The following is a 24,325-nucleotide window of genomic DNA, read 5'->3' on the forward strand; positions in this document are numbered from 1 at the left end:
GCAGGGAAAAAGACAATCAGACTTATTAAATCCATAGTAAGTTAAAGATTCAGTCACCTGTTCAGCTATATGGACACAAATACAGTACCCTCTATAGCATGGCAATGCCACAGTGAAAAAGGTCATAAGCATGAATTTTAAACATGAAACTGGCAAAGTAATAAAAGCCTAAATATATCATGCAGAACTGAAAACAAGAAAAAAGTATAGTGTGCAAAATCCCAAATTGAACACAGAAGGTAAAGAAACAGTAAATCTGAAAGAAATAGAGAGGCCTTAGAAAACAATGTTATGTTAAAACTATATAGCTATGACACTATCCTAGTAAAGCAGGAGATGCAACACAATCCCAACAATCTGAAGTGGTAACTGAACTCAGGTCTAGATTTCTATGGAAAGGACTTTATGTTATGCTGTAAAGTTATGACAGCAGCAAGACTTAACTGAAGTCTTTTGTATTAGAGAAGTATTTAGAGAAGATATCACAGAATCCTGTATCTATGAAAGATCTGTGGTTTTGCTCCTGACATGACTCTTCAGACATGCCTGAGCTTAGCAGAGCTCTGCGAGAACAGGAACAGACAGTTCCCTGTGGGCACCTCTGAGTAACAATCCAAGTTTTATTCTGGATGGTATATGGAGTTCTGAATTCTGCTCCATTAAAACCAGATGTCTAAGACTGAAGCTTTGTAATGTCTAATCAGCTCAATCCTTAATTTGATTTAGGCCTACTAGACTGAACTCCAACAAGGATATTTCAAAAAACAAACACTGCAGTCTTTGAATTGGACTGGAAAACTATCCCATGTTTTTTTTATGAGAGGTTTTCTAAGGAGTTCTCAAAAGCCCCAACCCTGGCTCAGAACCTGATTTCCATAAAATAACTAAAACTGAACAATTTTATCTTAGCTCTAGACCAGTCTAGGTGTCAGAATCTCAGGTTTTCAATTAATAGATTAGAATCTATTAATTAGCTAAAAAAAACACCAACAAACAACAAACCCCCAAACCAACAAAACACACACCACACCCCCCAAACCCAAACCAGTGCACAACAAAAGGCGGCAAACAAAATTGGCCATACAAAATGGTAGGCAGCAGTCAAAGCAGAGCAGCAAAACTTCATCCACTGCCTCTGCAAAACTGATAAGAATTCTTCAGTGAAGGCTGGAGAGAGACTCCACCCAGGCAGCGAAAATACAGACAGACTCAAAAAATCTCACAAGAAGGCAACCACACTATTGTTTGTCACATGGAGATCTTTCCAGCTTGCTACTGCCCAAAAGAAAAGAAACAGTTAATGCAAGTCTTTGAGAACAGTAATCCAAGCTCTTGCATAGGTCAGTTATTCATATATGTATTCTCATGACCATTAATGAAGTATAAATTTCATCAGCACAACTGACTTGCAACCCACATTCAACAACTACTTGCACAAACTCACAGCCATATCTTCATAACCATGGGAATACCTGACATCTGTCTGTCAATAGCTTTCTCATTACCTGGGCACATGGAAAATAACCACAAGACCTGGACTTCGCTGCTGCTTACACTTCAAAGAGCAAAAAGCTATAGATAACTAGCTATACAATGCAGCAATAGCAGGTCTTGTAGGCATATTAAGAAATCCTATCAAGAAATACTATTTAGCAGGACAACATTCTGCTGGCTGACACATCTAGGGAAGGAATCACATGAGGATAAGGATGGCGCTTAATTCATTAAACTTAACTGGGAAATCAACAGGCTAATTTGAGCCTGAGAATTTTAACTTCAGCATGGTTTTCTTGTGCCAAAAGTTACATATCTACCAAACGGTTAGACAGAAAAATCCATGCTTTAGAAAACCAGTTCTTTATAGAAAAACTGTATCAGCAATCAAAGAGAATAAAAAACAGCAGCCAGCAGTTCATCAGATTCAGAAGGAATTAAATGATGGATCAAGGGGAAATGCATGAGATCCCAAGTCTCTTGTGCAAAGCTATTCAGAGAAAAAGTGACTACTGTGAAGAAATGAGGGAACCCATGAAAGCTATTGAACCTTGAGTTGTGAATTAAAGCAACCTGTTTCAATGTTGGAGAGGAGATGGCACAATCAGAAGACAAGAATGAAAGCCTTCCTGGCTTTCTCCCTTTATGCTAATATTAGCATGGGAAGAACGGATGGCTGAAGTAATACAAGCTCTTCTTAAGTATTTTGCATACTCTGATTTAATCATCAAATTGACATTCTGCGTACATGCACAGATACAGTGTCACTGCATCACAGAATGGTTTGGGTTGGAAAGGACCTTAAAGCTCATCCAGTTTCAACCCCCCTGCCACAGGCAGAAACACTTTCCAATAGACCAGGTTGTTCAAAGTCCTGTCCAACCTGACCTTGAATGCTGTCCTACCATTATTCAGCTAAAGATCTGACACTACCATGTAGAACAATGATTTGAGAAACTCTCTGGATACCTTTAAGAAGTTGCTCGGAAAGTTACCATAATGTAAATGCTTCAGTCACTGCGCATTCAACCCGGGAACTAGGGAAAATTGATATATTAAGCCTTAATAGCTGCCTACTAAATCAGACATAGTGTGTGCCTAATTATTTGTGGTTGCAGCCTATTCCTGTCCAGTTTACAACATTAATTGTAGATGCTACTCCCACACTGACCTCTAGCTTAGTAACAGCTGGCGCAACCAAAACTAAGGCTGAGCAAACCAGCATGGCCAGGACAGCCTCTGTAGAGCAGGGCTAATGCAGATAAAACATGGAACAACCTTCCCTCCCTCCCTTAAATGTAGAGTGAGGGCTTGTCTTCTCCTGGGGGAAAATGTCCTTGAGACACAAAAAAAACAGGAGCAGGCTCCAGAGTCATGAATTCATTTGTTGCTCCTCAAAAGTTTTGACTTTAGCACATGACCAGCCAAATCAAGAGAGGCAGAGGAGCATGAAGGACCTTGTCCTTTTTTAGGCAGCCCATGGACTGCATGAAAAGCTTGGTCATTTTTAGAGGCTACAGCTATAGTCTAAATAAATAGTAGCTTAAGGGAAAAATGGACTGTCACCGCTATAAGAGTCAAAGCAGGTAAATGCATGTTCAGTTCTTTCTCAAGTTATTAGCAAGAGAACAACAGTGTTGCAGCTGTGTGCTAGATCTGTGCCTCAGTAGTGCACAATTTTAGTGTCATGTTAAATAATAACCAACATTCCACATGGTTTTGGAATATTTAAGTTCTAAAAATATTGCATTGTTAGGGACAAGCCACTATACCTATGAAGAATCGTGGGCTACAAATACTATTTGAACCACAGTAATGGAGTAGAATTCCAACTCCAAACATAAGGCAATACTTGATAGATTTTTAGTGCTCCAAGTCTTAAGATCTGATGGCTGAACCCAACAGACCACTTCAGTAAGCACTCAGCTCAGAAAACTGGGCTCGGTTTGGGGCAGAGGCTAAAGACTTCACCATTTCCTAGGCCCTTTGACCCAGCATCATGTTCGGCCATCTTCCCTTTTTTAAACTGTAAGTATGTCAGACTTTAAGGAAACTCTTACTCTACCAGAGTTTGTGCAGCACAATCAAAACCTCACATCAGCACTGGACAGGTTACTTAGGCAGAGTAAATATGGTTTAGTGATCAGAACCCAAGCCTGGAAGTAGAAGCAGGTTTTTTTTCTTACTGGACTTAGAGCTTTCCTTCACTGAAAAGTGATTCTGGTTACAACCCAATATTGACCCAGCCTCCCCCAAATATACCTTTAAGCGCTTATGAAGCTTTTAGCACAAGACTGCCAAGTTTAAGGCCAGCATGAAAGTTGATCCCCATGGAGTTAATTCCGGGTAAGTCACCTACTCATGCTTGCTTCTGAAACTTCCATCATCTTATTTTTTCCATTTCTACAGCACTTAGTAAAGTAGCATTTTACTTATGAATATTCTGTAATACAAATCCAGACACCTGTTAACCCATTCTTTCGCACATTTAGCAGAAGACATGTTAAAAATCTGTCTGAAAAATGTAGTCTTTCTTTATGAAAACTTCAGCCAAAAGAATTCCAGTGGCCAGACCCTTGCTAAGACTGTCAGTCATCCCCATCCAAACCCATGCTGTGCCACTGCGTTACTGTCATACACAGGAAAAATTACGAATGTACATTCTGCAAATCATCATCAGAAGTAACATTAGTAATTTTTAACTTCTTTTGTCCTTTGCTTTTTCTCTTTTACTATCTCTGGACTATCTCTGACTGCTGCAACAGCTGTCTGGGTTATCTGAAACCCTGAAGCTGGAAACAGCTTCCTACCATATTTCAATACTCAATTAAAAGTTTTGCAATAGCAGCATAGGCACCAGCACAGCAGATTTAAGCCTACTTAACGTTTCTGGCTGGCTTTTCGTGGTTGCTTTCACTTATCCCTTCTAAGGAGCATGAATTGTTCCCACAGCTCGCAGACCAGAAGCTGAAAACTACTGACACAGGGAAAGCCACAATCTTAATCTTTGCCAGAAAATCGGCGAGAAGGGGGAGATAGTTCAATCAAGGTTTTAGGAAGGTTTTTAAGATCTTTGGGTCTACGCTAGTAACAAAGTGCAAAGCAGCTCTTTCTTGTTATTACAAGAGTTCTCGGACAGTCGCTCTGACCTAAACTGACAGCCTGCAGCTTTAGTAAGAGGGCTGCAGTGTCCAGACAAGGAAATGACTGGTCTCTCAACCTCCTCTAGTTTCCCCTTTCATTTTTTAATTACAAGCTACAGGGTGTTTTGCGCGTATGTGACAGTTACCGGCAGCGCGGGGCCGTTTGCTGCCCGGCAGCCTCCGAGTTGCCAGGAGCGCGGTAAGGAGGAGGCGCAGACCAGCCCGGCTGCCCTGCAAGGCGCCGAGGCGAGCACCAACCACGAGCGCCTTTCAACCCGCTCCTGTCGCCACGGAGCTCCGGCCGGCAGCAGGGCGCGGGGTGAGGAGACAGGGGCCAGCGGGGAGAAGGAAGCAGAAAGGCACCGTGAGGGGCGTGAAGCACTATGAGAGACCCCCCTCCCCCAGGCCAGCCACCAGCCCCGGGTGACCGCAGGCACCGGCAGAGCGCGACCACAGCTCGGCGCTCCTCACGCTGAGGCTCGACCCCTGAGGAGAGATCCCTTAGGGACAGATCAGCCCCGCATGCCGCGCTCACCTCCACCAGCCCGGCCGCGCTCCGCTCACCTCCAGGAGCTGCCTCCTTCCAGCCCAGGTGCGACACGTCCTCCAAGCAGCCGCCCACCACCTCCCCTCCGCGCCCAAGGTGAGCGCAGGGCTACGGGGTGGGAGGTGCCGGGCGCCGGCCCCGGCCCCCGCCTCCTCCCCTGTCGGCTGCAAGCAAGCGCGGGCGCGGCTGGGACTCGTAGTCCCCCCCCCCAGCCCCGCCGGGTGCGCGCCCGCCGCTGCCTACAAGTCCCAGAATGCCGCGGGGCCGCGCGTGCGGCGCGCGTGTGCGCGAGTGTGGGGCGCGCCCCCGCCCGGCGGCGCAGTTGTGACCGTTACCTCAGCCTTCCCTCCTGTATATGTATGTATACACGCCCGGCCTAACTGCATCCAGCTATAGTTCCTTTCTAGTTTAAATATAGAAATACAGCCGGGGAGCGTGGGGTAGGCAGTGGCTAGCAGTGAGACAATGGCCTCGTTGGTTTTGTTGCACTCGTGTGTGAGGTGCTGGGGTACACTGAGGTGTTGGTTAAATAAACCCCATTTGGGTTGTCTCGAAATTCCAGTGGAGGAGCCTCAAGATTTATTGTTTAAAACTAATTTAGAAAAGCAGACGTCAGTGCTCTGTCCTTTTAGAAATGCAGTACATACATCAGCTGTCCAGTGTGTGCCAGTTACGTAAATTAATGTAAAAATACAATGTGAAGGACTTCATGCTGACTGAATGCTTCAGGAGACTTACAGTTATTTTTCTTCTTTTTTGATGAGGAGTTTATTTTTCCCAGCTCTGCTGTCTAAGAAGCACACTTGTTAGCTTGGGCCTCAGGGTGGTTGGTCTCACAAGTGACTGAATGTCTTTAGCTGCCAAGGGTACCTAGGTATCAATTTCCTTATGAATACATAGGAATTAGTAGTGAAATAGCGGGAGGTGTCCCTGCCCATGGCAGGGGTGTTGGAACTTCATGATCTTAAGGTCCCTTCCAAGCCAAAGCGTTCTATGATTCTATTCTATACTTTCAGAGATCTCATCTTTCAGTCCTTGATTTATAAATGTTTTCCAACCACTTGCAATCACTTTCTCTTGCCCAGGAGAAAATGTTTTCCCACCACTCAGATTCTTAGAGATTTAGTTTTGTATATAGAGCTGGTAGGAAAATAAGTCTGAAATTCTTACACACTGAGACCATTTAAAACAAAAGTTGTGAAACTGGTGCCTACAGGAATGTATTATTTTGAAAACCTTAAAATGATTCCTTGCCATATTTAGCCCTTGTTAGAGTTCGATTAACTTGAATAAGATTTAAATTAATTCAGGCTGAAATAGGGTACTTTTAAATATCAGTATTGTCAAATTGAGAAATTTCAAGGTCAAAACATTTCAAAAGTTGCATTTTAAAGAGGTTTGTTGTAACCAGTTTTATCCAAACTAGGTTGTAACAAAAAGGCGTTTTGAAGAACAATTTCAGAGTGGTATATTAGACACGCCACATGCATCAGACCTGACGTGGAATGGTGCTGGATGCCATTGTTACACAGAACTGGGTAAATAAAGGTACTTTGGGAAAGGTTTCTTTCCTGATTCATATTTATTTATTCAATAAACTATTTTTTTTCTGAACTTAGGTGCCTGTATCTTGTGTTTGAATGAAGGTGTAATTACCTTATGGAGGTGTGGTGTCACCACTTCAAATCTGAAATGCTTTATTACCAGTCAAGCATATATTGCCATGGCATACCACAAACAGACCTGTGCTTGTACACCCTGCACAAAGAGGGGAGCAAGGAGAAAGCCTGAACCAAACACGGGAACAGCAGATTTCCTGCTAGAAAACTCCACATAAGTATCAATCATTCTGAACGTTACAGAAATCCACACTTCAGATTATGTTACACTGATTTTGTCAATGGTATTTACAATCTGGTTTTAATTTCTTGTGTGTGTTTTAAGAGTGACGCACTGGGAAGGTTCTTTTTACTGCTTCTTTCCAGCATTGTCTAAAATGGTACAAGATGCTTCACTTCTTTAGCTCTGAGAGAAGGGCAGGGGTTAATATAGTGCTGCATTCAGTAGGAGCAAGATGAAAAGAGAATTTTGGGGCAGAACAAATAAAAGGAGGGGAAGTTTCTACAGAATAAACAATATGGACAACTGGAGAAAGTTAAAAACCTCCTGTGAAGGATAACTGGGGGAAATTAGTTAATGGCACCCACACACTGGAGCTGTGTGATGACAGAGGGCCCAGCGTGAGCTCTGAGGGCTCCTCTGGCCCACAGCGGGTGGAGCAGCAGGAGCCATTGCTCTCTAGCAGCCTAAGGAAAGCTGTGAGACACTGAAAAAGACCAGACTGAGCGCTCACAGGTGCTTAGAGCTCCTGACCTCGGGCTGTTTAGTTCTCAACTTCCTCAAACAACCACTGATTGATAGCGAGTGTGGGCACAGGAGTTAGATGAGGGGCTGGAGAGTGCAGAGACTTTTGACACTTCTGGTTTGTCCCATTGGCATGGACATCCCATATGGAACAAACTGGGTCAGATGGGCTTCATCAACTGGTCACTCCCAGCTACTCCCTAACTACACTCAGAGTTGTTCTATTAATGAGACAACTTTCCAAGACAGAAAAAAAAATGTTTATGTTTGACTATGGAGTGTTATGCAGGTCCTAGGACAGGTCAAATTATCTTTATTAGTGAAACTGAGGTTTTCAGATAGAAGTGAAATGCTTTTAGATTTACAGGGATTTCAGTGGCAGCTGGCTTGGTTCTCAAAGTGCTCCTGTTAAATAGTTCAGTTACTACCCACATCCTATGCAGATACATTACTCATGTCAAGCTTTGTTATTGCCCATAATTACACAATTATTCTAGCAGAGCCCAGCCACCAGGACATTTTCCTTTGTACCATGCCAAGTTCCTTGAAAGTGGCTGACCTCAAATCCTTTAAAATGTCCCTTGAGAAGTGTGTGACTTTAAATTAGCTAAGTTGGGTGTGCAGTCATGAATATAAACCAGTTGAATGGCTTTGCATGTGCTGTTTCTGGCACATCTGGAGCAATATAGTATCAGCAGAAGGCTGGCATGTATGTGCAGTCAATGTGCAGGGAAGGAAGGACCGGGGTCTATCAGCCAGCTCTCATAGTATCAACCATAGCATCCTAATACAGAAACAGCCCTGAAACCTGTGGCTGCCCAGTACCTCCCAGAACAGCACAGCTCAAAAGCACAACCACATCCTCTTCCCCAGTCCCCCACAAAGAAGCTTAACAGACTTGTTTTCTTTAAAAAGAAGTACAGCTTCAAACTATAAACCCAGCATCCATCAGCACCCTCCAATACAGTGCTTTTCCAACCTTGGAATACCATTTTTACTGGGCCCCTCCTTGCTGGGTGCTGACTCAAACTCTCCCCATCAGGCTCTGGTAATGAGCCATGCATCGGTCTAAGTTCTTTGGCTTGCTGCCTGGTTGGTTCCTTCAGCTGAACCAAGAAGAACATGAGGAAGACAAAGCAACAGTCATAAAACATCAGTAACACAGGAGAACACTAGGTAGTTCGTCCACGTGCCACCTGTATGACTTTTGCAGCCTCATACCTCACAGTCATTTCTTCCAGCAGCAGATCCACCACCTTCAGATGGTTGATGTTCTGTATGCTCCTTCACAGCAGATGTGCTGCAAATGGTTGCATGGTCTCAGCTGCTTCACATTGCTAACAGCCCTTGAAAACTTCTTTAGGGCCACGCTTAAAGTAGGCAAGTCTTTTTGCTGATCCCATTTGGTTTTGAGGCTCCCTCACCAGCTCAGGATTAAGGTTGCTCCCCTCTACAGTTTGTTTCTGCTACTCCAGCGTCAGGTCATGTTTAGTAATGCCTTGCTACAGAGCTGAATGGAGTAGGGTTTATCTGCTGTACCTACCTGCTTGTGCATGGCCCTTTCTGCATCTGTCAGCAGGACTGTCAGAACCTTGCACTGGCTTCCGGCTTGGATAATAACCAAACCCCATTCCCCACTGATGGATAAATGATGAAGTGATGCTGTGGAAGCATTTCCACCAAGTGACATTTGCCCTGAAGGGTTAGCAAGTAAATAAACCATAGATCCATGTTTATGGCTGCTGTAAGTGTCTTTCCAAATATTTTCCTTTCCAGACTAAACAAACCAACTTTCTCTACTTGTAAACTCAGAGTTTCAAGGGTCTTGTTTCTGCTGCTGTAATGTGCAATTTCTCTAACTTGTTTACATCTGTGTATAAGTGGAAAGCTCAGCAGCTTTCTACTTTACCAGGACTGGCAGCTGTATATATATATATATATATATATATATATTTATAGATATATATCATGTGTTTTACCATAAATATTTCTATTGACACAATGGAGAATGGCATTTTTTTTTAACTGCTTTGTGCTACTGATTTTCCTATCATAGTTTTGCTGCCTAGCCAGATATTTACGCACTTTGTATGCTGCGTAGTTGAGGTCACTTACAAGAACCAGGTTCTGTTGACCCAAAGATTGATTAAGTGAACTAAATATTGCTTCATTGGCCTTATTGTCTTGATTTGGATGTCAGTAGCAGATGCCTGCTGCAAGATCCTCCTTGGAGATGACCCCTCTCATCTTAGAATCATAGAATCATAGAATCGTTAGGGTTGGAAAGGACCTTAAGATCATCTAGTTCCAACCCCCTGCTGTGGGCAGGGACACCTTACGCTAAATCATATCACCCAAGGCCTCATCCAACCTGGCCTTGAACACTGCCAGGGATGGAGCATTCACAACCTCCCTGGGCAACCCATTCCAGTGCCTCACCACCCTCACAGGAAAGAATTTCCTTCTTATATCCAACCTAAATTTCCCCTGTTTAAGTTTTAACCCGTCACCCCTTGTCCTGTTACTACAGTCTCTAATGAAGAGTCCCTCTCCAGCATCCCTATAGGCCCCCTTCAGATACTGGAAGGCTGCTATGAGGTCTCCACGCAGCCTTCTCTTCTCCAGGCTGAACAGCTCCAACTTCCTCAGCCTGTCTTCATACGGGAGGTGCTCCAGTCCCCTGATCATCCTCGTGGCCCTTCTCTGGACTTGTTCCAACAGTTCCATGTCCTTTTTATGTTGAAGACACCAGAACTGCACACAATACTCCAGGTGAGGTCTCACAAGAGCAGAGTAGAGGGGCAGGATCACCTCCTTCGACCTGCTGGTCACACTCCTTTTGATGCAGCCCAGGATACGGTTGGCTTTCTGGGCTGCAAGTGCACACTGAAGCCGGCTCATGTTCATTTTCTCATTGACCAGCACCCCCAAGTCCTTCTCCGCAGGGCTGCTCTGAATCTCTTCTCTGCCCAACCTGTAGCTGTGCCTGGGATTGCTCCCACCCAGGTGTAGGACCTTCCACTTGGCATGGTTAAACTTCATGAGGTTGCCATCAGCCCACCTCACAAGCATGTCGAGGTCCCTCTGGATGGCATTCCTTCCCTCCAGCGTATCAACCGAACCACACAGCTTGGTGTCATCGGCAAACTTGCTGAGGGCGCACTCAATCCCACTGTCCATGTCAGCGACAAAGATGTTGAACAAGACCAGTCCCAACACCAATCCCTGAGGGACACCACTTGTTACTGGTCTCCAGACAGACATTGAGCCATTGACCACAACTCTTTGCATGCGGCCATCCAGCCAGTTCTTTATCCACCGAGTGGTCCATCCATCAAATTGATGTCTCTCCAACTTAGAGACAAGGATGTCATGTGAGACAGTGTCAAACGCTTTGCACAAGTCCAGGTAGATGACATCAACTGCTCTACCTCTGTCCATCAGTTCTGTAGCTCCATCATAGAAGACCACCAAATTGGTCAGGCAGGATTTCCCCTTAGTGAAGCCATGCTGGCTGTCACCAAGTACCTTGTTGATTTTCATGTGCCTTAGCATGCCTTGACCCAGAAACATTTGATAGGGCTTCCACAATCACCATACTTGACTTCTGTACATTCAAGGTTTTCATTAGCATAGAGCACAATTCCTCCTTTTTGTCTTTCCTGCCTGGCCTTATGAAACAACCTATAGCTATCTATCACAATCTTCCAGTCATGTGAGTTGCCCTATCATGTTTCAGTTATTTTTATGATATCATAACTTTCTGACTGGGCATAGAGCTCCTGTTTGTAGCCCAGGCTGTGTGCTTTGGTATACATAAACTTGAGGTGGTTGGTCTTCTGGTTCTCATCTTAAGAGGCAGATAAGTAACGTTTGTCCCTGCTCTGGTTGGCATACTTATTCCTCAGTTGGTTGCAATGGCATGAGCATTGCTGCTTTGGACCCCCCAGCCCCTGAGTCCTTCAGTTTAAAGCCTGACTCACCAAGTTGGCCAGCCTGCTGACAAACATGGGTCCCATCCCTCCCTATATATATATATAGCCTTTTGAAGGCTATAGTCATCAAAGAATGTCCTGTTGTTGTAAGTATCAGTTTTCATAGTCATGCTTGCCAAAGTTTTGTACCAATAGATAAGCTTGTCAGGACATTTTATAGCAGTGTCACTGTGTTATTCCCATCAATTATGTGTGGTGTCACCCTAGCTGTTTTATCAGCTATTTAATGGCACATGACTCATTGTTTTCAGTCATGTGGGAGGAAAAATGAAACAGCAGATACACAGCGCGTGCTTTATGTGCGTGCTACCTCGTGAGCTGTAGGAATGGACAAAAATATAAGGAAGAACTAAGAACTTCCTGGAATCTGGAAAGAGAAATGGCAATATCACTTGGGAATCTGTCAGTGAGGATGATCTTGAGAAAAGCCTGTGTGCAGTTTGTAGTGAATTCTGGTGAGATGCCTCATGGGATTATTCAAAGGAAAAGCAGCTTCTCTGATGATGCAGGTCTCTTAACTGGAAAGAGAAGTCAGATTAAGTGCCTCGTTGTATCTAAATCTTTTAAATACATTAATTTCCTAGCAACACACTAGCTGCGTGCACATTTTAGATTGAAATATCACCCCTCTATTGACATATTAGGGCAAATAAAATTATCTTTAAAAATAGGAGTCTTTATATCTTGCATTTTTGTTTGTTCAATGGGCAAAACTTTTATTATAGTGTTTTAAAATCTCTTGCCCAAAGCTATTATATTCTTTAATAACCTCTGTGTTTTATTTTTTTTCCTTCCTGCTCTTTCCTTGAACAGGTCCTTTATCTTGTTTCAAAGACTGAAAGCACACACATGGTTCTCCATAACAGTACGGGGAGTTTGCAGCTGCAGGAGGCTGGGCAGTTGCAGTAAATTTCCAGGTGTGTCAAAGGTCTGTTGCATAATTTTGACCAAGCCAAGGTTTTGACTTGCTGGTTACTGAATGACCTCCTTTTTTCCTGCACTGCTTGAATACCTTTGATCAGAAGCTGCCTAAACACATTTTAGGTGGCCAAGCATGGATGTGTTGCAAACACCATTCTGGTTTAGACCAGTATGATGCCATAAACAGATATGCATGATATAAGAGCACAGCAGATATATATGACGCTTCTCTCTGATGAGGAGCTGCTCAGGGAACTGGGGTTGTTTAGCCTGAAGGATGCTCAGGGGAGACCTTATCTACAACTGCCTGACAGGATGCTCAGGGGAGACCGTATCTACAACTGCCTGAAAGGAGGTTGTAGCAAGAGGGGTCAGTCTCTTCTCCCAGGTTGCGTCACGGAAGATTTAGATTGCATATTAGGAAAAATTTATTCATCAAACGGATTTTCAAGCACTGGAAGGGGCTTCCCAGGAAGTGGTTGAGTCATCATCCCTGGAAGTATTTAAGAGACATGTAGATGTGGTGCTTAGGGGCACGGTTTAGTGGTGGACTTGGCAGCTCTGGGGTAACAGGTGGGCTCCATGATCTTCAGGGTCTTTTCCAACCTAAACAATTCTATGATCCTACGAATTAACAACTTTATTTTGAACAGGGTTCTTTACCTGCTGCACTGTACTCCTCAGAGCTTTGAAATGCCTATTTGCACAGTGCATACTGGGTTTGCAGGTATGGACGAGTGTGTATTGGTCCATGGTCCCATTTTATTCCTTGCACTAGGACCTGTTCCGATGACCATGTTAAGCCCACAGGTGAGACTGGGAAGATCTCTTGGTTTATGTTATTTGCAAAGTGCTATTAAGAGTGCTGTACTAAATATTAAAAAATACCATTGATGTTTGCATTAAAATCTAGGTATTTAGCAAAAGAATTTGGACTATGATTTCATGGCTTGAAAAGTCTAACATCAGAATTCTTTATTGACATTATTTTTATTGAAGCATGGATCTTTAGCTTGGTTCACCATAAAGTGAAGCATTTTATTTATGCTAATAGACAGTTTAGGGCTATAGGGGCATTATAACGTTGCTGGTGTAGATACAACTTTATCAGAAGATACAAACATGACCCGCAATAGAAACAAACACCAAAGAGAACACGATGAAACGTTCACTGTTTACAAATCACTTCATTACTACAGACACCAAATGGCAGTTACTGTAAGTAAATCAGTTGCAGAGAACTGACTACATTTATATAGGAAATTGGGAACTTCTGTTTGGGGCTTCCTCCACAGCTCCTTAGTAGAAAAAAGTTTAATGTCAAGCATTCTTTTTTTATACACAAAACAATGCTAACCCACAGACATATTAAAGAATAAGACTGAAGGATATCAGTGCCTTTACAACTACTTTTGCAATCATCTTCTGGATTAGGTACTTCGAATTTTTCTTCTTAATACATTTTGTTGTAAGGTAAATAGCCCAAAAATCAGCAGCAAAAGTATTACAACAGCAAAACAAGTAAATACAGTGCCAATGTGTCATGTTGTAGAAGATAATACAGAGAGGACAAACAATGATAACTTAATCATATAAAATGACACAGAGCTGAAGTACAGTGCACTTAAATACCTATGTGACCAAGAATGTTAAATTCTGTACTTAGTATGTAGGGTTTTTTAAACATAAAATCTGAAAAGTCTTTGTGCTTAAACGTTTTTTTTTCCTGTTAAACAGAATTAGTTGCTTACTTCCAATACTGCCACTGTAACTGATATTACAACAGATCACAATTTTCACAGACACATCAACATTAAAACATTTACCTATGAGAAAATAAGTCACTTCTCATTAGTTCACAGTGCGAAAAAGTGGTGTGCACTCTGTCTTGAGAAAGGCTTTCAGTTACTCATCCAGCCAGTTGCAGAAAAGTCCTGATACCAGACGCAGTGCTAGATTTAAAGAATGAAAAGCAACACATCACATGTTGGGAGGAAAAAAAATAAATTTCTCGTTTCTTCATGGATATCGTCTAAGTGACCTTCGTCTTCTGTTGTAGAAATGCCTGAGCCCATGTTGCCGTGAAAAATTCATCATGTAATTTTGTTTGCGAGTGCTGTTAAAATCAAAGGGCAGGGGAAGAGAAGACTGTCAGTGTCTTTGATACTCACTTTAAATTCTTTTGGAGCAGTTAGCTAGTGGGGCAGATTCTTCTTTGTCCTTGCCTGACCTTTCAGGCCTGTGTACAGTAGCATGAAAAGCACCATTTATACAACAGTGAGGTAGAAGGCAATTGAGAATCTGTCCCACTTTGCTTTTATTTACAATTCATAGTTTTAGGGAAAGTTTAAGAGGTTTCAGCTAATGAATATTTGTGCTGCCCAGGGCCAGATTCACTAAAGCTGTATGCACTTCATTCAATACATGGCATTTCTCTACAATGGTTTTATATTCCAGTTATTCTTCTGTCTTCTGCCATTAACTGCTTTATCTTGAGAACAGAAGAAAAGCTTTACTCCATTATCTTCCACTTTTACCATATAGGAAGTGAAGTACAACACTTTTATGCAGATTTAATGATTCCCTCCTTTATACAACCCCACCCAAAATTAAAGGAAGATCTCAGAAATAAGCATCATCATGTCTGGAAGGAGACCAGGCAAGAGAACCTGACTGCAGTCTAGCTGAAGAAGGAATATTCATTCAGAAGACCTACCTAAAGGACTCTCCTAGGTGGCTTAAACCACGACAAGTACAAGACCCATCACACCTAACATAGGTTTCTACTTCTCCCATTGAGGGAAGAAAGAATTGTGAGGGCAGTGGCAGACTACATGGCTGTCTGGGACTTTGGTACCTGAAACCCACCTAACTGGCTTCAGTTTCCAAATTTCCACAGCTTTGGAAAGGGAGTTACAGCGTCTGTGGTGCATTCTTGTGAGTCAACTTATAGCCTAGATAGACTTGCATACACCTTGGAGAGAACTGCATGTGCAGCACCACACATCCCACTGTGCAGATCCTCTACATCCCCCTGCCTCTGTTGTGGCAGGGGACTGCAGAACAGCCACAAACCTTCATCTGGCTATGCCTTTTCTTGATTTGTCTATATACCTACCCAGAACCCTAGTACATGCACACAAATACAGGCCTACAGAAATCTACAGCCAGACTGCATTCAGAATTACATGAGAATGAAAAAGTTTGTGTATGCTGAATTTCTGATAAAGGATGTCTCCTCTCAGACCTGCAACTTGCAGAGCACTTGGCCAGATGTGTTAAGCAGCTGAGATGTTGCTATGAGAGGCAGTGACTTGTGAACTACGCACTGTAGAGTCCCAGGGCACAAGAAAGACTTTTTGACTATGGAAATGCCTTTAAAAATAAAAATAGTATCACATACTGCTGCTAGAGCCACCTAACCCCCTTTCTCTGCACAGAAAACCAGCATATGAGATACTCCCATAGATACAGTCAGAGGATGCAGCTTCTTTAAGAGATCAGAGCAGAGACCATGCGGACCCCAAGGACAATTCCATAGGGTGTAAGGAGCTTCTCCCAGGAGGAACTGCTGGTGACCATGGCCAAACTTTCTTTTGGTTTCCAGTGAAAAGGAGCTGAAAAACTGTAATGAATCTGTGCAGTCTTAGATTAATTCCTGCTTTGTCATAATCCTCCCTACCTACCTAGGACCTTGTGCTTTCTATGTCTGTCTTGCAGTGGGAGAAGAATGGCTGGCCTAAGCCTCTGTCCTCCAAAGGACTGGATGGTATCAGAACCCTCCAAAGCAAAAAGTCCATAAGATTTTAAAGGTGATTGGTGAAGTAAAGGCCTGGAGTAGACACTGCACTGAACAAATCTCCCATTGAAACCAGGGCAGGTTTTCACTTGTGAGTTTTCTCTGTGGGTAAGAAGTACTCATACCAGTCATACTTTCCTCTCTAGTGCATAAGCCTACTTTTAGTGAATATGGCCCTTAGGAAAAAAGGATAATTGCATGCGTTGCAAAATACATATGATCCTGCAAAGCTGTCTTTTGCTGCAGTATACTAATTTACTCTAAAAAAATCTGTATAACAAAATTATACCCTTTTCAACAGCTAATCTAGAACACAATTGACTAAACTGTATAAAAGCAGCTGTGTCAAAATCTAAAGTATAAGCCCCTAAGGAAATCCAGGTTGCTTCCTGACTGATTTTCCAAGGCTTGCAAATTTTTGATAATTTGGGTTTTTTTTGGCCACTGGAATGTACATACAAGAATGAAACAAAGACCAGCTCCTGGTGACAGCAAAAGCAAGCAGATCTACACTCAGCATGACTTTTGGCATTCCCACAGGAAAGCACAGCTCTAGAGCATTTGGCAATTGAGAGAGGAGTTAATGTTTTAGGCTGACTTGTCCTGAGTTTCACCTGACTTCTTCAAGTGAAAAGGATTTGTGAGAGTTTTGTGTGAGACAGCTTTATGTAGTTTTAATGCCACCTGGTAGCTCAGGTGCAAAGAAGCACTGAAAACCAGTCTTTATTCTGATCCTGCAGTCACCTCAGAGGAACATCACACTCAATCCAGTGCTGAGTGCCTCACTGAGGAAGGCAGGAGGGAAATCATGACCCTGAACCCGCTTTTGAATGTGGCTGCCATTGGTCATGAGGTTTGAAGGAGGTCTTAATCTTGCCTTCCCTTTAATTCCCATTGCCTGGTATGTGGGTGGTTCCTTAGACACAGGGCCTTCAAGGTGACATCCCACCTCTCAGGAGAGCAGCCTAACCACTAAGTGAGGATGAAGCACCTATCTGCAGGGAGAAGGCTGCTCTGCAGTTGAAATACAGGAGACAGGGACATGGGAGAGAGCACAGCCCCAAACTGAGTGGCTTTGCTGTAGGTAAATGGGACCAATCAGAGCCTGTCAATGTGTTTGGATGAAAAAAATGCTGTTTCTAGACCTAGTTAAATTTAGGACTGAGCTTGACTGCGAAAGCCTCAGGTTAGGCAAGGCTTGGGCAGCTAGGGCACATGCTGAGCTACAGTTCATGGCCCAGGGGCCTTCACATTCCTGCATTTTCCTCCTGCCTTTGGTCTGCTCACATTCAGCAACATGTCAGCAGAGGTTTTCAGGGCTTCTTTTGGACACTGCTAGGTGCATCTTGCCTCCATTTCACTTCAAACACCTAACCATTTTGTATCTGGCCTTAAAGTTATGATGAAGATGTTTAAAATAATGAACAAAGGGGGAAAAAAAAACAAACAAAAAACAAAACCAAAAAGGAAAAGAAAGAATTGAATAAAGGAACAAAGAAAGGGTTACCTAATGACTTAAAAGAGATTTATTTATTATTTATATATATCATTCTGCTTTGTTATTTTATATGATCAACAAGTTACAAAGAAACATATAGTCTCACACTGACCACAAGAGCAGTGCAGTGTATGAAAAATAAGAGAAATCTGAATTCTCAAGAACTTATTCTTTTAACTTCCATTGACATGGTTAAATTTGTCCCCACCAACGTCTGACATAGACTTTCCAACTACTGGAATGCCACATAAAAACTTCATGCTTGCTATAGAAAATGGTATGATTTTCACTCTTGCTATAGGTAAGTATGTATAACCCATATATTATAGTATCATACTGTATAGTATGTATAGTCTGGTATTCACAAAATCACAGAAAGTATATATTTATGTTTCTGAATTATTTTTATATATTGATAGGAGACAAGCACTGTATAAGACAGACAGTGCTTTATAAAATCATGCTAAAAATATATATACTATAGTTTGTAGGAGTACTTACGCATGGCTGCATTTGGTGGATTTAAGAATGCTTTCAATACTATTAATAACAAATTTAATTTGTATTTTCACAGACTGATAAAAGGCTTTACCATGCTTTTGCTATTGTTTTCTTTTTTTGATTTTGTTTACATAGAACATGGCCAAATGGAATGAAAAATAAGTGGTAAAAAAAAAACAGTATAAAAGTGTTTTTATTTTTAATTGACAGGGCACAATAGGAACCAAATAGAAACAAAAATATTTGTATAACAAGATGAAACATGAACAAGGCCTTAGAAAACAGCAAAAGTTGCCTTTTGGGACTAGTCTTGGGGTAAGTAAGTTTTGAGGCTGAATGACAAATGCTTGCTTTGTCAGGGGGATACTATAATGAGAAACGTCATGTGCTCTCACTGAAGTCCTGATGGCTCATATCAATGAGAAATGTTCTTTGGCTCTGGTGAGGTCAAGAGTTAAATCCAGAGCTCAGTAACTGTGTTGATTAGTGGTACCTATTAACTGCAACAATACAAAGCAGCAGAGTTATAAGAAAGATTAAAACAAAAACTACCAGGAAGACACTGTGTGTCTCATGAGCTATGCCACCATGCAGGTTCACTCACATACACTACCTGGCTCTGGCTTCAGCTCTGTGATCATTAAAAGAGTGGGAATTCCCTGTTGGAACTAAGAGGTCACCCATGCAATGCACTAGGTGCCTTCCATTGGGTCTTGATAAACTGCAGGAGAAGGAGAAATCCTTCTCACTGCAACCTCAGTGAAATTCCCACTATGGTATGGGGTAATCTGCTGAACACCTTCTGCTGAGTTTAACTTCAGTGCTCCCTTGGGAAGAGCTGCAGGATTAGGGCCCTCAAGAGCTACATGGCACATCTCAGAGAGTACAAATGATTTTTCCACTAACCAATTATTGACAAAACTTTGTGGAAGAGCTGTAGCTGTAACAGAAACATACATTTTCTATTGATTCAGGGAAATTACTTACCTTATTCTAGTGTAAAACCAATGACAGCAAACAATGAAATACAACACAAGTTAGAATATGCCTTTCAATGCATGCAGCACTGTGATTAGTCATAAAACCCTGATGAGGTTTAGAGGCAATATACGACTTTTCATCTCTTTTGAAAATAAAAATTGAACAAATTATTTCCTGATATTTCAAATCAATGTTATATATGTATTTTTTATAAAATTCAGCATGCACTTTTTAGACATAATAAAAACATCATAAAAGCACAGACAGCATCATATTAAATTTGGCATAAATGTTGTAAATATTCAGATCATTACCTAATTTTTGTACTGTTTCTGTTGTTTATCATCACTGTGTTGATACTTCAATTTAAATGCATTTTTCAAATCATTGCTTTTTACTGAAACAAGCAGATGAAAATGCTTTTCTACATGAGCACTTGTTAGAACTAGAATGTATAATTTGTATTTTAATGTTGCAAAATAAGGATAACATTCTTTGCACCAACTGCAATAATTTCTCACTAAATCATTTGTGCCAAAAAAGTGGTAATATCTTGACAATGAAGAGCATGGAGTGATGGCTATGGAAGGATTTGTTCTGTTATGCAACAGTTAACCATAAAGTAGGTGGGGAGAATATTTCTTGCATTCCTTGCAGAACTCAAATTCCTTTGGATCACAGAATGAGTTTTGGGGTGCAAAGAAAGCAGCACCAGACCCTTAGTATTCAGCTTATCATTACTCCTTAGTTCTCAATACCTTTGACCAGAATTAAGTTTATGAGAGGTTTGTAAGAGCCTGCCCCATACATGAAGAAATAGCAGCTCCAAATGCACATGCAAAAAAGTGTGTGGTGTCTGTGCAGCAGACAGGCTGAGAGCTGTGCTTCCAGAGAAAAACAATGTGCAAATGAAATGCAGAGTTGGACATGGCTTTTCTTAGGGCAGAAGTGCAGGAGCACAGGAAACCACTGTTAGGTCTGGGATGAAATACTTTTTTTATCCTAAGAAGAGCCACATGGAAATTGTGAGAGTTGTGCCCAAAGCTTTCTTTATGAACAGAGAGAAAAAATGCTGCACTATTGAGGAATAATAGGCACTAGCTTTAAAAAGGACTGGAGAACTTGACAGCTAGTATCCTCTCCCCACCACAGGACCAACATCAGCCATTGTTAAAATAAGTTGGCAAGTAGTTAAATTGGCAAGATCAGTTTAATGTATAACATAATAAAGCAGGTATTGTGTTTCACCTGTTCAAAAGAGGTGCTCAATTTGAGCACCATTTGCAGCTGCATCAGTCTTAATGATACTGCTTTTTAATGAGTCATTCAAATAATTCATTCAAAAGAGAAATGATTTTAAGTCATATACAAGACCATCCTTCTTTGGCCTTTCTTATCACTGCCAGGTATTTTGCATGCACATATAATTGGCATCTTATTTTTTCCTCCAACAAACTAGATTGGGAGTGAAAGGAAACAAAGAAATTGCACTCTGAAAATGTATTTGCTGGTGAGAGGATGGTGGTCCTTGACTCAGAAATCAACTGGACTGAGCAGAGTGGCATGACCCTGGCTGTGCATCAGCTGTTAAGTGCTATCTGCACTATGGCTTGGCAGCTGGGCCTGTGGCAGAATCAATTTCAAACCTTTGAATTGCTGAGAAGAGTAGAACCATGAATGCAGGTATTCACAGATTTGTCCCTGGGGTCAGCACTGTAAGGAGGGGCAGGGGTATCCCCCATATTGGATGGGAAATAAAATCCTTCGTTGTGCTACATCCCTACAGGCCAGCTCTCCTTGCTGGCAGGTGCTCTCCCTGCTTGCCCTCTTATTCCAGGCCTTAGTCTGCTCAAGGGTTGCTGTCTCATTGTCTTTTGCCAGAGAGCTGCCCATGCAAGGTTTCTGTGCACTTCATTGGAGAATGAAGAATATTAAGAATTAAAGCAAAATCCTATCCATAGTATTCATGGTGTGAATCCCTGGTGCATGCAGGATCATCCAGGATTAGTGCTAACAGACACTGATCCAGGCTCCCTTCTGTATGCTGGAAAGCACTCAGTGCAGGTGCTCAAGTGGCTTCATCATTTTACAAGTGAAGAAACTCAAGCACTGGGGGTAAAGTGACCAGGGTGAGGTGGCCAAGTGAAACAGCAGAGCCAAAGGAAACCCCAAATAGGAGTATCTGTTGACAAGGAACAGTGTGCCTCCTTTCAGAAAGCCTTGTAAAGGCTTTATTGAACCCTTGGCAGGTTACTTGCAAATAAAATTTAAGAGGTCTACAGAATATTTTGATGAATTAGCCGGTACAGACAGAACTTAAGCAAAACAGAGGGGTTGAAGCCACCTGTCAGGTCTAAGCACATGCCAGCATATGAACCAGATGTACCACAGCAGGTAATTCTGCTTTTCCTGAGAGCAGCACGTCTCAAATATCGTAGTTAGCAGGGAGCAGAACTCTACATCTGGCCTCTAGGAAATGGGCTGTCATGGCACTACATTTCACAGTACTTGTTACAGGAGAAATCAGTCTGGTCTGTCTTCTTCTGTGGGTTGTACCAGGTGTCACTTGAACAGGGTGGAAACTCTCTGTCTCTAGTCTGATATTTTGGCCAAAATTCAGAAGAGCATTAAAGCTCTTTAACAAGAGATAAAGAAGTGAAGGGAGGAGGCACTGTATGCACATCCAATTCCTTCTCTAGGTAAGGTGTGATTACTTGCTGTAGCATTCCTATTGCTGTCTGCATTCTAGTATAATATATCCCATATAGTTGACTTGTCAACACTCAACTTGTGTGTCTAGTCTACAACTTGCAGATCTCATTGTTAAGGAAGTTCTCCATATTTCAGCCTAAGAATCACTTTTATAAAGATCTGTCCTATTCCTACTTACACACCCTAATTCAATGCTTGCATTATGCTCCATTTTCTTTCTGACCTGATTTTTTTCCTTTTTATTATATATTTTCTTTTTAATTGCACGGTAGAAGAACATGGGGATCCTTCAGAACTACCAGTTCCCTTTTCCAAGGTTTTCTAAACACTGTGAACCTCCTGCAGGTTCATACTCTTCCATATCATTCCTAATGCAGCATCTTACAGCCACTGATTAACTAAGCCAGGAATCACATCCTCCCTCTGTTCCTTCAAGTTTTAAACGTAATGTTATGGAAGCAGAGCCCAGCAAGGTGTGTGAAAGCAGCAGAACATGTACAATTAACTCATTGTTGGGGCCAGATTGATTTGGGATTGATATGAGTGCCATGCAAGCTGGTGCTTTTCAGTGGAAAGAACAGGGCTAGCTAGCAGTCAACTAATTGACTTTGCTACTGTTACAAAACATTACTTGCAGTATCTCTGCTATTCAGAAACCTCATAGTTATAATTACAGAGTCTGGAGGTCATCCAAAACCAATTTCTTCATTGCTGGTTTTTACATTTTTCAATAAAAGGAACGTTTGAACCTATCTATGGAGCAGGCACGCCTCTCTCTGCCAACCACTGTCAGCGATGAGTTCCCGCCCGGGAAGCCACTAGCATTTCACTTCTACTGGAACTAAAGTGTTAGAGAAAAAGCAGGTCATCTCTTCGTGATGTAACACAGGAAAAACGGGTTAGCTGCCAGCGAAACCCAGCTCAAGAATGGGAGAATCAGGAGGGTGCAGACACTTGGTCAAATCTTGACAAGGGGATGAATATAGAGCTCGGACCATAGGAACCTGATATAGTGAACCCTGTTTCTGAACAGTATCCTTCTTACTAAAAAAGGAAATGAATAAGGCATTAGTTGCTAATGCAAATTTTTCAGAGGCACAACAACATTACTCTGTGCAAAGAGCAATACAGCAGACTCTTTTGTATCTTTGAAAGAATATAAATCAGCCTTACATGGCAGCACAGTGTTGAACGGGAACATCCTTTCTTATGTCCCAGCACAGTATTTTTTTCATAGTCATTGCTGGTATTATACGACCACACCAATACTTGGTTGTGATAAAGCCCCACTTTCCCTCCTGCATTTTTCCATGATGCACAACACCCCTGCTGTGGCACTTATTTCATGGCCATCTTAACCACTGACAGTTACAGTCAGGGCAGAGCATTAGCAAAGACTGGTTCTTAAAGGATTCCCTGGCCCACAACAATTCTTACTGAGTTTAACACTCATGGCATGCTGGAGGAATTTCAGTACTTTCTAAGATGGGGTGGGATGAGGTGAAGCTGATACTCACAGGACGACTTCTACGTGGTCTAAAGCCCACTGATCATGACCTGTTCCATTGTGACGGGGCTGCCACCAGCGCAGTAAGACTCCCTTCATTCGTGCCTCCCTGTCATCACAAACACAAGAGCCTGTGAGAGCTCCAGACTATTGGTGTTTTGCATATCCCTATTTAACCCCCAACAGAACTGAGAGCAAAGTTAAAGCATTATTCTACACCACTGAATATCAACACACTGTACATGCAAAACAATGCTGAAAAATGCACAGAGATAAGGATTTTTTTTTTTTTTTATCATATCTTTAAAACAAGCAACCTGTTTTTCTTTCAAGTATATTGATAAACATTAGGCTGGAATTCATTGATCAGCCTTCCCCTTAAGTTTTCTTCTTCGTTTACCCTCTCATCAAACTTTTTACTTGCACAGTGATGCAGAGATAGATTCTTAGTAGAAATATATCTTCTGCACTTAAAGGTAATGAAATGTGACTGGGTACTCACAGGGGAACATTATAAGACACTCTTTGGGCTTGTATAAAGTCCTTTGGCTGATGCTGTGCAATTACTTGCCATGTAATTCCATTATTTACACTGTACTGGAGGAGCACTGCCTTGTCTACAGTGTTGGGATCACTCAGATTGGTATTGCAACTGTCTGTTTGTGAAATGCTTCCAATTTGCAAAACAAACATGATTTTGCTGTAAAACACAGAGAGAAAAGATATTTTCAATACACAAAAACCCCCTTCAAACCAGAACAATAGCATTTCCAGGTTTATTGCAGTTACCTTATTAAAACTTTGAGCATCCTCAAGAATCATTACTTTTAACATGCAAAATAAACTGTTCTCAGCATTTCTAA

General features: G+C 42.0%; 1 protein-coding gene and 1 long non-coding RNA gene across 4 annotated transcripts in view; one reads left to right on the forward strand and one right to left on the reverse strand.

Moving 5' to 3' along the window:
- Positions 1–13,435: 13,435 nt before the first annotated feature.
- RELN (reelin) overlaps positions 13,436–24,325 on the reverse strand; it is a 283,813-nt gene continuing 272,923 nt past the window's right edge. The window contains exons 62-65 of one of the 2 annotated variants that reach the window (XM_057417875.1): positions 23,965–24,162; positions 23,473–23,571; positions 19,250–19,255; positions 13,436–14,580 (exon numbers count right to left, since the gene is read on the reverse strand). In XM_057417875.1, coding sequence (XP_057273858.1) covers positions 14,484–14,580; positions 19,250–19,255; positions 23,473–23,571; positions 23,965–24,162 — 400 coding nt within the window. In that variant the 3' untranslated portion in view covers positions 13,436–14,483. The remainder of the gene's footprint in view (positions 14,581–19,249; positions 19,256–23,472; positions 23,572–23,964; positions 24,163–24,325) is intronic. The other variant, XM_057417876.1, reaches the window with a different exon arrangement.
- LOC130603823 (uncharacterized) overlaps positions 15,910–24,325 on the forward strand; it is a 34,355-nt gene continuing 25,939 nt past the window's right edge. The window contains exons 1-3 of one of the 2 annotated variants that reach the window (XR_008973291.1): positions 15,910–16,371; positions 18,473–18,585; positions 22,231–22,336. This is a non-coding gene — a long non-coding RNA (uncharacterized LOC130603823). Of the gene's footprint in view, positions 16,372–18,472; positions 18,586–22,230; positions 22,337–24,325 lie in introns of those variants that run through there. The other variant, XR_008973292.1, reaches the window with a different exon arrangement.

Source organism: Pezoporus wallicus, unplaced genomic scaffold, assembly GCF_028554395.1.
Source record: "Pezoporus wallicus isolate ANWC-B61680 ecotype Strahan unplaced genomic scaffold, APGP_CSIRO_Pwel_v1 contig_5542, whole genome shotgun sequence".
In the NCBI taxonomy this organism is placed as follows: domain Eukaryota; kingdom Metazoa; phylum Chordata; class Aves; order Psittaciformes; family Psittacidae; genus Pezoporus; species Pezoporus wallicus.